This window comes from Mus caroli, unplaced genomic scaffold (genome assembly GCF_978045245.1).
Source record: "Mus caroli unplaced genomic scaffold, Mus_caroli_1 scaffold_10, whole genome shotgun sequence".
Taxonomy (NCBI): Eukaryota; Metazoa; Chordata; class Mammalia; order Rodentia; family Muridae; genus Mus; species Mus caroli.
This window is the reverse complement of record NW_028227265.1, coordinates 114,362,465-114,377,274: the sequence shown is the minus strand read 5'-3', so window position 1 is coordinate 114,377,274 and position 14,810 is coordinate 114,362,465. Positions and strand designations below refer to the sequence as shown.

Here is a 14,810-nt window from a genome sequence, read left to right as displayed (position 1 = left end):
TCAGTCTCCCAAGTGTCACCAGCTAATTGCTATTAGATAGTAACCAGACTTTCTCCTACTCAGAGCACATTCCAAGAGGTTGTAAAACAATTAACCAAAGGTCATAAAAAAGGAACTAACAATTTATTATAAGTGCTAAGACAGAAGATAAAATATTATCTTCAGACAAAACTTCACCAATAACTTAGTTATGGTTTTAAACCTTCAGTGAACCCATGGAGCTGAGACAGGTGATAGATGTTCAGTCAGATAATTACTCCTAGTAGATATGCATGTAAACATTCTCTGTTGTAAACTTCTATTTCAATTTATGATTTGATTTTTTGTGTGAACTTGTGATGAACTTTAAGACATGTGATCATGTATTCGGAAAGATGTATAAATACTGAGGACAGAGAGATGAGGAGATAGAGAATATTTCCCCTAAAAGAATTTTTCCCTTACCAGAAATTTTTGCCTGCCCCCACTTAGAGATATTTTCCTCTCCCCACCCCCTTAGGATCTTTCTATTATTCCCCTTAATTAGCTTTCATAGGGAACTTCTAACAACTTTGTAATAAACTCTATAATCACCTCTCTAAGTGTCCCTTTTCCTTCCTGCAACTTCGGACTAGCAGGCTGAAAGTTAGAGCAACTTATCCTGCTGAGATTGTACAAAGGCTATTTACTTAATCCTTTGCTCTCTGAGGAAGAGGTGCTAAGCACCAAAAACTGCAGTTTCTAGCCTCAGCAGAAGGCAGGTCAGCTACAGTGCATAGTAACATTTTATTATTATACAGCAACCCTAAATATCTCATAAGACAAAGTCTGACACTCCATCAGTGTTCTTCCCACTCCACTGCCTCAAGAACCAACAAAAAAGAAGATTTACCACTGTGGCTGCCCCCCTCCCTGCTCCCAGGCAGCCAGCTCTCTCCTGGCATGATTTGGGTGCTGTGCGGAGAGCTATGGGACAGCCTTAGCTCTTGGGTGTAGATGGAGACTGGAAGCCAATAATTGTTTAAATGGATCCATTTATATCATAATAACATGAAAGTCTGGGTAAAATATGTCCCTCTGCTGCCTATATTTGTCCTGCACTATAAAACAACCAACATATAAACTATGAGTAAAACTAACCAAAGTGTAATTATTATAAGTTTAAAAACCTTGGGAGTACCTATACTTTGAAAGAATTTGGGTGTTTCCAATGGAGCATTTAAGTGACCTGTTTAGATAAGAGGCAAATAGCATTTCCAGGATAAAAGCAAAATCTAGGCCCCCGGGGGGGGGGAATTATGAAGTCTGGATTTGAGAAATCTTGGGATACACACTGTGAAGGTTAGCCAATGGACTGTGACTCTAGATTGCCACTCCTCCCTATGCCTCATCTCAGAGGTTACTTACTCCTGCCTCTCTATTAGAACAGATGCACTCTGTGCTCTGGGTTCATCTTTGAACTAAGCTTTCTAGGTCTGGTCCGGTCTTTAATCAACTTGGTGTGCAGCAATTATGAAGATCTCCTACTTTCTGCTGCTGATCCTCTCTCTAGGCAGCTCCCAGATCAACCCAGGTAAGTACCAACACCTGCTGAACCCCTGGCCAGAGATGGGTACACTGGGTTATAGAACAGGTGAAAAACAAGTTTGGGGTCTAAGGAGTGATCAGCAGGAGAGCATTCCTATGGTCAACACCCTTCAGCCAATTGGCATCAGGGGCATCAGCTTGTGTCAGGTATCAGAGAAGGAGCATGACCAGAATAAAGAGCTAGTAATAAAGATTTTCCAATATCTTTAATTCGCTTCTTTCATAGTCCCCTAGAAAATATTCTTTGTACAAACCATTTTTTTTTTTTTACCCCCAGGAATGCATAGCACACCAAGAAGCCAGATGTCTATCCGGAGACAGGCATCCACTCCTTAGTGACCTTTCATAGGCCCATTTAACACATGAGCATAATAAACTTGGATAATAGGGAATATAAACTTGATGTGTTCAATTAAGTAACTTGTTGACAGATGCAGAATGTGTTGAAAGGCCTTGTGTAAGAAGCACACACTTAGAATGAAGTACAAGGGCTCTCATTTTTACTTATTCCTTACAGTGTCTCTGTGAATAAAAAGGAGCCACAATACCTATTTCTTTCTTTTTGTGGTTTTTTTTTTTTTTTTTTTGGTTTTTTTCTAGACAGGGTTTCTCTGTATAGCCCTGGCTGACCTGGAACTCACTCTGTAGACCAGACTGGCCTCGAACTCAGAAATCCACCTGCCTCTGCCTCCCAAGTGCTGGGATTAAAGGCGTGTGCCACCACACCCAGCTAATACCTATTTCTTAGGGATATAGTTTACCCTAATCACATGACCAGTGTTCAGTAGGTGAAAAGCCCAATCCAAGTTGTGATGTGGGTCTGAAGGAACCCTTGATATTGAGTGCTGAAGGGAAGTTACAGAAAGGATCATGAATCCCAAGAACAAATTAAAGTATGCCTTGGGGTGGAATCAACAGGCCATGCAAATGTAAGGTTAGACAACCCTAAAGGTTTTCAAATTGTACACAGCCAAAATGAAAAATTGCTTTTTGAGAATATGACGTGTATACCAGCCAGTAAGGGTTGAGCAAGAATGAAAAAGATGATCCACTTGGCACTCCCTTTAGGAAAGTTTTGCTTTCCCATGTTGTTAACTGTGTAACATGGCTCTGGCAGAGGTATTTTTAGATCTGTAATCTCTTTGTTCCTTTCCCAAAAAGCTGAACATGCATATTGTTAAGACTGGGTTCATTTGTTGTCTTTAAAATGAGGCAGAGATGAGGATTTCAGGACACAGGATTCTGTGGATCCTGCTATGTCTACTACTATGTGCCTCAACAAGCAATTTCCCTATGACCTAAAGGATTCACTTCTACCTCTATGTCCTGGCCAGGCTGTTCTTCAGTTATAGATTTCTGATAGTGGAGGACTGGAGAGGAACAAAGACTAAAGAAATACTCAGATCAGAAGGCCTTGCATGAGCTGATGGTTCATGACAAGTAAGTTTATTAAGAAGCACAGCTTTTAGATATGTCTTGCAGGGAGAAAAATGGGATAGCAGAAAAGTATCATACAACGGGAAAAAGCTATCAGGAAACTAGTCAATCTCTATGGTACAAAGGGAACACAGAATATCTCAAGTGTGTCACAGACTGAGCACACAGTGCCCTTGGGACTGATCAAAGCCTTGCTTCTTTGAAGCTCTGGACCAAGCCCCCCAGTGCAGACTTTACTTTGGTCAAGAACACAGTTTTTCCTTTCATCAAGGTATCTTAAAAAGCCTTGGATCAGCCTGGCTCCCAACACTCACCTCTGAAATATCCACCAAGAATCTCCCACAGTTGCATTCAGAGTCCATCTGGAGACTGTATGCCAGCTGTGCAAGACTATAGCACTCCAACATTCCATTGGTTGGGCCACGGTAGCTGGTTAAAAGGACAAGGGGAGGCACAAATGTTGTCCATTGTGACCCATTAACAAGAATTTCCTTCTTCATTTCCAGCTAATTAATCTCTATGGCCTGTCTTCTACACACAAATTTGAGTCACCTGATTGGGAATGGAAGAAAAATAGAATCAGGAGAAGGAGAGACATGGCACTTTGAGAGCCTCTGAATGCAATATCAATATTTACCCCGAGTTTCATAATCGTAAAACAGATCTATCCCTTGGGCTAAAAAATGTTGGATTAAAGTCTATAGAATGACATCAGATGTCCAGTGACCAATCACAAACTTTCCAAGAAACTAACATGTTCCCAGTGATTTTTTTTTTCAGAAAACTAGATTTTAAACTCAGCAAAATGTGACTTTGCTTTCATAGAATAATTGAAAAGCATTCAATCTGTCTGGGACTCAATGTCTCTCTACAAGTAAGGGGAAAGAGGAAAAAAAAAAAGACAGAAAAAATGGCTAGTTGTCCACCAAGATAAAATGATGAGAATTAGAATGTGAGAAATGACTGAGATCAATCCATCCCCTTCCTTGATAAATATGGGATGCTGAAGCCCAGACAGGCTGAGGCGATAACCAGCATCACTGCATAAGGAGGTTTGAAGCACAGAATGTAACTGAATTACTCCACACAACGCCCATAGCTACATTCTTTTTTTGTTTGTTTGTTTGTTTTGTTTTTTTGTTTTTTTGTTTTTCGAGACAGGGTTTCTCTGTATAGCCCTGGTGTCCTGGGACTCACTTTGTAGACCAGGCTGGCCTCAAACTCAGAAATCCGCCTGCCTCTGCTTCGCGAGTGCTGGGATTAAAGGCATGCGCCACCTTGTTATTAACGCAATTCAGTAAAGGAAAAGCCAGAAATTGATTCTTATGAAAAAGCAGGATTCAGTGCTCATCCAGGAGTGTGCTTAGGTGGAATGAAAATTAGTACAGGACTGGGAGAATCCATCCTGTTCTGAGCTCTGTCTTTGTGGACTTTCTGATCTGTGAAGACAATGGACATTTGTCACCTGTCAGGTCAGGGAGACATGGAATGAACTGGGTTCTCTCCAGCTTTCCTTTCCTCTGAAACAATCCTATTGTATTAAACCTCTTCTGCTGAGCAATTTTCTTTCTTTCTTTTTCTGATGTGATATAGTATTCTGACAAAATCCACACAGGCAGAAAGTATTTTATCTCCCAGCTCAGCATATGATACACTGTAGCAGGGAAGCCAGGGCAGTGGGAGCTGAAGTAGCCTGTCATATTGTATCCATGTTATTGATACTGTTATCTACTTGACACAGTCCAATCTAGAATGGCATGAAAGAGGATATCAATGACAGATTGTCTAGATTATCTGTAGGTGATTGTCTTTATCCTATTAACTAAGATAGGAAGGCATGCCCATTAAGAATGTCACCATTTCCTAGTTTAGGGTCTGGACTGTAAGAGACTGCAGAAAGTGATCTAAGCACTGGCATGAAAGTTTGTTTTCTCTGTGTGTGTGTGTGTGTGTGTGTGTGTGTGTGTGTGTGTGTGTGTCTGTGTCTGTGTCTGTGTCTGTGTCTGTGTCTGTGTCTGTGTCTGTAGCTGGCTGTCTAGCTGTCTCTGTGTGTGTGTGTGTGTGTGTGTGTGTGTGTGTGTGTGTGTGTCTTTCTGTGTGTCTGTCTGTCTGTCTGTCTCCCTCTCTCTCTCTGATTTTGATTGTGACTGTAAACACTAACTGCTTCAAGTTCCTGCTACCTGGATGTCCCTGTACTGATGAACTGTAGCTTGTAATTATGAACTAAGCCCTCTCTCTCATAAATTGTTTTTGTCAGAATGTTTTATCATAGAAACTGGAAAGGAAATTACAATAAGCCACAGTCCAAAATCAGACAACAATGAATGAATACATCCTTCCTCAGTATCTCCATTTTATATATTTATTCCATGATGCATGCCTGGGGAATGGTCCCATCCACAGTTAAAATGAGTCAGTCCACATCAATTAACACAATCAAGACAGTCTCCCACAGACATAAAAAGAGGTCCATTTCCTGTCTAGATTTTTTTCAAGGTAGCAATTAAAAAAAACAAATAACAGGAGCCTGATATGGATGTTTCTTGAGAGGCCCATATCAGCCTTACTGATACTTGTAGCCCCATAGGAAGAACAATAATATCAGCCAACCAGACCCCCCAGGACCCCCAAGGGCTAAACCACTAACCAAAGAATACACAAGGAGTAACCCATGGCTCCACCTGCATATGTAAAAGAAGATGGCCTTGTCTGGCATCAATGGGAGGAGAGGCCCTTGGTCCTAGGAAGGCTTGATGCCCTAGTATAGGGGAAGACCAGGGAATGGAGGCAGGAGTGGTTAGGCGGGTGGGGAAGCACCCTCATAGAAGCAGGGGGATGTGGTGGGATAGGGGAGGTTGGAGAGGAAACTGGGAATGGATATAACATTTGAAATGTAAACAAATAAAATAACCAATAAAATTTTAAAATAAAAATAAGTTAATAAAAGCAAATAAACTGATCAAAAACAAAGAGGAGAAACATATATACCAGTGCATAGATTAATGATGCCATTAAAAAAACAAACACAGCAATATACTTTCAAATCTTGATTTCTATTGTTCTTCCAAGTACCAATCAGCTGTAAGCATTTCACCAGGGGACATAGAGTACATGAAGCATCCTTTTAGCGTCATGCCAGCATCTACATTTCCACAAAAGGAAACGAAACCCAGAGGTGGTCACCTCTGGAGAGTCTGACTGGAGATGACCATTTTAGAGGCCAACATTAGATTTAGAACATTACTTTTTCAACAGTCATACACAGCAGAAGTCAAAAGCCCCAAAATGTAGAGAAAGGCTGAGACAGAACTCAGGAAGATGGGTTTACTGTGAGCAAGTGAGGGGCTTAGGCTGTGGTGCTTCTCTGAGAAAGTTCTGGGGTGGGAAAGCCGAGTGTCACTCCATTTCCTCCCACCCCCATAGCACCGCTGTCCCACTGAACAGTTTGTGGTGATGAGAATGTTCTACAGCCAGAGATGGTAGTTCTTCCTTTACTCTCAGCATCTAAGGGGGTGAGGAAGGAGCCTTTCTGTGAATGAAAGCCAGGCTGACTTAAATAATGAATTCTAAGCCAATAAAGCCTACAGAATGAGACTTGTCTCAAAATAAATAGAAAAGAAGGTATTCTCCATTTGTTCTTTCTAATGTAATAAACATAATCTAAATGGCTGTTGAGCAATGAGGCTCCCTGGTAATTGAATTCAGAGCAAATATGATTTTATTAGAGGTCTTAAACATCACTTGTGGAAATTTTTCTTAAAATGCTAAATGTTTTCTATATACTTTGTGCAGAACTCTCCTACCTTCCACAAACATGCTAAAAACTCGCTACAGCTATAGCGAATGGTCTGAGATTTGTTTCTCATTTTTCTTGCAGTTTCTGGTGATGATTCAATAAAATGTTTTCAAAAGAATAACACCTGTCACACCAACCAATGCCCATATTTTCAAGATGAGATCGGCACATGTTATGACAGAAGAGGCAAGTGTTGCCAAAAACGCCTTTTGCATATGAGAGTTCCAAGGAAGAAGAAGGTATAACCAGTTATAATAAAGGAAAACATCCTGAGGTGTAGCTTCTTTGTACTAAAATGAGCCATCTATAAATCCATATTGAGTTAAGAAAATGTGGGTTATTTTAGGGCACCTGCATTAAAGGACAGGCCACTCTAAATCCCTGTCTGATAAAGTACAAATATGGCCAGGAATTAAGCAAATAGAATTTTATTTAATTTTTCCAAAATATCCTATTAAACACCATCTTGTCTGAATAGGAATTCACCTCATTGGCAAGAGGAAGCAGTGGCATGGAGCCACTTCTACCTAAATTAATTTATGCAGTCAGGGCTTGTTCATATCAAACCTTCACAACCACACCACAACCTTCTTCATATTTTTAGTTTCCTTGTAGCCACAAGGTACCTGACACCTTTGTATCCAATTATAATCATTGTATTTGGGTTTCTCAATCCAGTGGCCACTATTCCCACCCCAAGTTGGGACCAACAAAAGGACTCCTGCAACACTCTTCAGAGACACTGATAGCTTTATACCCTTAATCTACTAACTTGTTTCTCACATGAATCTGAAAAGATTTTATACATAGGATGTTCCCAGTGTTAGTGAACAAAGAGTTAGAGTAATTCTGTGTGCTAATGTGAAGGAGAAAGCAGATACTGCTACCTTTTTCATAGTGAGAATTTTGGGCTTTGATGTCATCCTAATGCCTACATATAGAATTGGAGTCCTTTCTACATCACTGACACACAACATTAAAGGTAAAAATACCCACTAGGAAAAACTACATTATTTGATCTTACCTGATTCAAATTTTAGGGGAACAGCTACAACACCGTTCTTAGATCTCATTCCCATGTGTTACATCCAAATTATCTTCTGTAAGTCAGGAAATGAGAACAGTGTTCTGGAAGACAGTGTGTATCCTCGTGAGTAATACTATATGACTCTTCTTGATGCACAAATTAGAAGATCAGTATGTATACTGAAGTACAGAGGAGCTGTAAAGGTCCTGAGAAAACTCAGGATGAGCAAAGCCTTTACCAAAACATGCCCTTCACCATTTACTTAGCCAAAGAAAGATAGTTTTTCTCACCAGTGGTTAGGGGTTGATTTTAGGGCCCTGACTTTAGTGGTTTCAAGTTTCCAGCATCAGAATGGTCCATGTAAAGACTGGCCTTTTTGAATGTACAAAGGTTTTATAAGTAGACACAGAATAACCCCACCTACCTCAAGTTTAGCACTAGAATCTAATTGCTTTTTTAGTTAATATCCTTATTGTATTATATACATATTGTGATCCAGCAATTCAATGTAGCCTTTAACCCAGCCACTCACAGATTGAAATCCTCAGTTTCTGTTTCAACCTCTTATCTCATATCATACAGAAAACAAACAAATGGAAAAAACATGGTACAAAAATCTCTGAAACACTACTTGAAAAGAATTTTTATGGCTATGACCCAAGAAAGATACACATTTAGAGCAAAAATAAACAAATGAGGGTAAATCAAACAAACAAACAAAAATAGCTTTTTCACAAGAAAGGGGACAAGAGAATAAGAGGAATGCAATGAACTAGTCAAAATGTAAACTCAACACATATCTAATAACTGTGAAACATCCAAATTATAGTAGGAAATAAGACAAAAAAGAGAAAAATGGACCCCTTCTACCTGGTTCTTTCTGCTGGGGCAGACTCTCAGCTGATCTGTTCTGGTGAAGATACCATATCCCCACCAATCCTAGAGAATCCACTTCACTCAGAGCAGTTGGCAAGAACCCCCTCCCTCGAAGTCCTAGAGCTGCCCACTGGGAGCCCAGTGGACTTGGGACCTATCACTCACCCAACCCCCCCCCCAAAAAAATAGAATACCACTCCCATTCTGTCCCTTCTGCCCAGTCCTTTCTACAGGGGCAGACTCCTAGCTGGTATGCTCCCGTGGAAACACTATATCCTGACCATTCTAGAGGACCCTCTGCACTCAGAGTGGCATGTAGGGCAACTGACCGGACAGACTGAAAGCATCCTAGGAGTTCTTCTGCACACAGGGAAACAGAAACCACAGTCCATAAGGCCGCTGGAGAACATATTCACACAGGACAACAGCTTGAGTGCTCCTCTGAAGACCCCACAGTCTGAAGGTCTCCCAGGAGATCTGCTGCAACCAGAGCAACAGATCAACAGCTTTTCTACCCCTCTGATGAGCCCATAGTTGAGAGCCCCCACAGGTAGTCTGCTACAGCCAGGGCCACAAGCTTACCAGGAGACCTGAAGTAACACAGGAAAAAAAGAGATAGGCTCCAGACAGAGAAACCCAGAGCAATGAACACTAGGGACAACCAGATAGTGAGAGACAAGCACAAGACCAAAAGAAAGAGAAGCCACTATACATGGGCATCATCAGAAACCAGGTCTCCCAACGGAGCAAGCCCTGAATACACCAACACACCAGAAAATCAGGAAGCTGACCTAAAATCCTATCTCATGAAGATAATAGAGTCCTTTAAGGAGGATATAAATACCTCACTGAAAGAAATACAGGAAAACACAGGTAAACAAGTAGAAGCCCTTAAAGAGGAAACAAATAAATTCCTTAAAGAAATACAGGAAAATACAATCAAAAAGGTGAAGGAATTGAATAAACCAATCCAAGACCTAAGAGTAGAATTAGAAAAAATAATGAAAACACAAAAGGAGGCAAACCTGGAAATGGAAAACCTAGGAAAGAGGTGAGGAATTACAGATGTAAGAATCACCAACAGAATACAAGAGCTAAAAAGAGAATCTCATGTGTAGAAGATACCATAGGAGAAACTGATACAACTGTCAAAGGAAATTCAAAATGTAAAAAACTCCTAACCTAAAGCATACAGGAAATTCAGGACACAATAAATAGACCAAATCTAAGAAGACTCAGAATAGAGGAGACTAAAGATCCCAGGCTCAAAGGACCCAAAAATGTCTTTGACAAAATCAGAGAAGAAAACTTCCCCAACCTAAAGAAGATGGCCATAAAGGCACAAGAAGCCTACAGAACACAAAATAAATGAGACCAGGAAAGAAAATCCTCTCATCACATAATAAAACACTAAACACACAGAACAAAGAAAGAATATTTAAAGCTGCAAGGGAAAATGGCCAAGTAACATGCAAAGGTAGACCTATCAGAATTACACCAGACTTCTCAACAGGGACTATGGAAGCCAGAAGAGCCTGGTCAGAGGTCATACAGACTCTAAAAGAACACAAATGCCAGCCTAGGCTACTATACTCAGCAAAACTCTCAATCAACATAGATGGAGAAAACAAAATATTCCAGGATAAAACCAAAATGCAACCATATCTACAAACTCAGCCCTACAGAGGATCCTAGAATAAAAACTCCTACACAAGGAAGGTACCTACATCAAAGAAAAGACAAGATATTAAGCATCACACAACAAAGCCAAAAGAAGAAAACCACAAGCACACAAAGCCATCTACAAAAACAAAAATATCAGGAACCAACAGTCATCTATCTTTAATATCTCTCAATATTAATGGACTCAACTCACCTATAAAAAGACATAAGCTAACAGACTAGAAAAATAAACAAGATCCAGCATTTTGCTGCAACAAGAAACACACCTCAATAACAAATACAGCCACTATCTCAGTGTAAAAGGATGGAAAAGGGTCTTCCAAGCAAATGGGTCCAGGAAACAAGCTGGAATCCTAATACCAAATAAAATAGACTTTCAACCAAAAGTTAACAAGTATGATGAGGAAGGACATTTTGTATTCATCAAAGGGAAAATCCACCAAGAGAAAGTCTCAATTCTGAACATCTATGCCCCAAATGCAAGGGCAACTACATTCATAAAATAAACTTTACTAAAGCTCAAAACACACATTGAACCCCACACAGTCATAATGGGAGACTTCAACACCCCACTCTTACCAATGGACAGGTCATTGAAACAGAAACTAAACAGAGACACAGTGAAACTAATAGAGGTTATGAACCAAATTAAATTAACAGATATCTGCAGGACATTTCACCCTAAAACAAAAAATGCACCTTCTTCTCAGAACCTCATGGTACCTTCTCCAAAATTGACCATATAATTGATCACAAAACAACCTTCAGCCAATAGAAGAAGATTGAAATAATCCCATGCATCCTATCAGACCACCATGGCCTAAGGCTAGTTTTCAATAACAGCAAAAATAACAAAAGCCCACATACACACGGAACCTGAACAACTCTCTACTCAATGATAAGGTGGTCAGGGAAGAAATAAAGAAAGAAATTAAAGATTTCCTGAAATTTAATGAAAATGCTGACACATCATACTCAAACTTACGGAAATCAATGAAAGCAGTGCTAAGAGGAAAATTTATAGCACTAAGTGCCCTGGCTTTAAAAAAAAAAAAAAAAAACTGGAATGATCTTACACTAACAACTTAACAGTACACCTGAGAGCTCTAGAACAAAAAGAAGCAATCTCACCAAAGAGGAGTAGACAGCAGGAAATAGTCAAATTTGGGGCTGAAATCAACCAAATAGAAAACAAAGAGTACAATACAAAGAATCATCAAAACCAAAAGCTGGTTCTTTGAGAGAATCAACAAGATAGATAAACCCCTAGCCAAAGTAACTAAAGGGCCCAGAGACAGTATGCAAATGAACAAACTCAGAAATGATAAGGGAGACATAACCACAGAAATGGAGAAAATTCACAAAATCATCAGATTCTACTATAAAAGACTATACTCAACAAATCTGGAAAATATAGATGAAATGGATGGTTTTCTTTTTTTGGTTTTTTCGAGACAGGGTTTCTCTGTGTAGCCCTGGCTGTCCTGGCACTCACTTTGTAGACCAGGCTGGCCTCGAACTCAGAAATCCGCTTGCCTCTGCCTCCCGAGTGCTGGGATTAAAGGCGTGCGCCACCACGCCCGGCGCTGGATGGTTTTCTAGACAGATACCATGTACCAAAGTTAAACCAAGAGAAGGTAAAGTATCTAAACAGGCCCAAATCTCACAAGAAAATAAAAGTCATTAAAACCTCCCAACCAAAAAAAGTCCAGGGCCAGATGGATTTAGTGCAGAATTCTACCAGATCTTCAAAGAAGACCTGATACCAATTTTCTTCAAACTATTCCCTAAAATAGAAAGAGAAGGAACACTAGCTAATTTGTTCTATGAGGTATAGATCTAAACAGAGAATTCAGAACAAAAGAATCTCAAATGGTTGAAAAGCAACTAAAGAAATGTTCAAAGTCCTTAGTGATCAGAGAAATGCGAGTCAAAATTACCCTGAGATTCCACCTTATACCAATCAGAATGGCTAAGATCAAAACCTCAGGTGACAACACATGTTGAAGAGGATGTGGAGAAAGAGGAACACTCCTCCATTGCTGGTGGGATTACAAACTGGTACAACTACTCTGGAAATCAATCTGGAGGTGCCTCAGAAAATTGGAAATAGAGCTACCTAAAGATTCAGCTATACCAGTCTTGGGAATATACCCAAAAGATGCCCCACCATGCCATAGGGGCTCATGTTCTACTATGTTCATAGCGGCCTTATTTGTAATAGCCAGAAGCTGGAAAAAACCCACATGTCCCACTACAGAAGAATGGATACAAAGAATGTGGTTCATTTACATGATGGAATACTACTCTGCTATTAAGAACGAGGACATCCTGAGTTTTGCAGGCAAATGGATGGAACTAGAAAATATCATCCTGTGTGAGGTAACTCAGACCCAAAAGGACATGCATGGTATGTACTCACTAATAAGTGGATATTATTCAAAAAAAATGAAGGGAGGAGGAGGAGGATTATTGATGCAAAAATACTCAATAAAATTCTCATAAACTAAATCTAAGAAGACATCAAAACCACCACTCACCAAGGTCAAGTATGCTTCATCCCAGAGATATAGAGATGGTACATCCATTAGTGTAATACACTATATAAACAAACTGGGGGGGGGGGGGGACCACATGATCACTTCATAAAATGCTTTTTTAAGAAGGCCTTCAAAAATACAATACTCCTTCATGTTAAAAGTCCTGGAAATATCAGGAATTCATGGCACATAACTAAACATAATAGAAGCAATATATAGCAAACCAAAGGCCAACATCAAATTAAATGGAAAGAAACTAAAAGTAATCCCACTAAAATCAGAAACAAGTCAAGGCTTCCCACTCTCTCCCTATCTATTCAATATAGTACTTGAAGTTCCAGATAGAGCAATTAAAGACAACAAAAGGTAATCAAGGGGATAGAAATTGGAAAGGAAGACGTCAAAGAATCACTATTTGCAGATGATATAATAGTATACCTAAGCAACCCCAAAAATTCCACCAGAGAACTACTTACAGCTGACAAACAACTTCAGCAAAGTGAACAAAATATAAAATTAACTCAAACAAATTAGTAGCTTTATTTTATACAAATGAAAAACAGGCCGAGAAAGAAATTAGGGAAACAACACCCTTCACAATAGCCACAAAATAGTATAAAATATCTTGGTATAACTCTTACCAAGCAAATAAAAGATCTGTAAAACAAGAATTTCAAGTCACTAAAGAAAGAAATCAAAGAAGACCTCAGAAGATGGAAAGCTCTCCCATGCTCGTGGATTTATAGGACTGACATAGTAAAAATGTCCATCTTACCAAAAGCACCCTACAGATTCAATACAATTCCCATCAACATTTTAACACAATTCTTCTCCGACATGGAAAGAGCAATTCTCAATGTCATACGGAAAAAAAATCCAGGATAGCCAAAACAATTCTCAACAATAAAAGATCTTCTAGGGGAATCATCATCCTGACCTCAAGCTGTACTACAAAGCAATAGTGATAAATACCACATGGTATTGGTACAGAGACAGGTTGATCAATGGAATAGAATTGAAGAACCAGAAGTAAACCCACACACGTATGGACACTTGATCTTTGGCAAAGCCAAAAACATACAGTGGAAGAAAGATAATGGTGCTGGTCTCACTGGCAATCTGTATGTAGATTAATGAAAATATTTATCATTTTGCATACACCTCAAGTCCAAGTGGCTCAAGGACCTCAACAAAAAACTAGATACACTGAATCTAATAAAAAAAGAAGCTGGGAAATAGACTCAAACTCAATGGCCCAGAAAATTGCTCAGTTTTCTAAGCAAAACACTAATGGCCCAGGCTCTAATATCAACAATAGATAAATGGGACCACATGAAACTGAAAAGCTTCTGTAAGGAAAAAGACACAGTCAATAGGACAAATCGGCCACCTACAGATTGGGGGAAAAAAACTTCACTAACTCTATATCGGATAGAGGGCTAATATCCAAAATATATAAGAGGTTAAAAAGTTAACCTCCAAAAAGCCCCAAATAACTCAATTAAGAAATGGGGTTCAGCTGGGCAGTGGTGGTGCATGCCTGTAATCCCAGCACTTGGGAGGCAGAGCCAGTCGGATTTCTGAGTTCGAGGCCAGCCTGGTCTACAGAGTGAGTTCCAGGACACTTAGGACTACACAGAGAAACCCTGTCTCAAAAAAAAACCATTAAAAAAGAAAGAAAGAAAAAGAAAGAAATGGGGTTCAGAGCTAAACAGAAAATTCACAACAGGAGAATCTTGAATGGCTGACACACACTTTAAAAAAAAATGTCCAAAGTTCTTAGTCATCAGAGAAATATAAATCAAAACTATACTGAAATTCCACCTTACATCAATCAAAAGGGCTACAATCAAAAACTCAAGCACCTGCACATGCTGGTAAATAC

General features: G+C 39.6%; 1 protein-coding gene across 1 annotated transcript; it reads left to right on the top strand.

Annotated features, from left to right (window-relative positions):
* Positions 1 to 1,491: 1,491 nt before the first annotated feature.
* LOC110300635 (beta-defensin 39) lies at positions 1,492 to 7,044 on the top strand. Its single transcript, XM_021170887.2, has 2 exons — positions 1,492 to 1,552; positions 6,881 to 7,044. The coding sequence occupies exons 1-2, from the start codon at positions 1,492 to 1,494 to the stop codon at positions 7,042 to 7,044; spliced, it is 225 nt and encodes a 74-aa protein (XP_021026546.1).
* Positions 7,045 to 14,810: the final 7,766 nt, after the last annotated feature.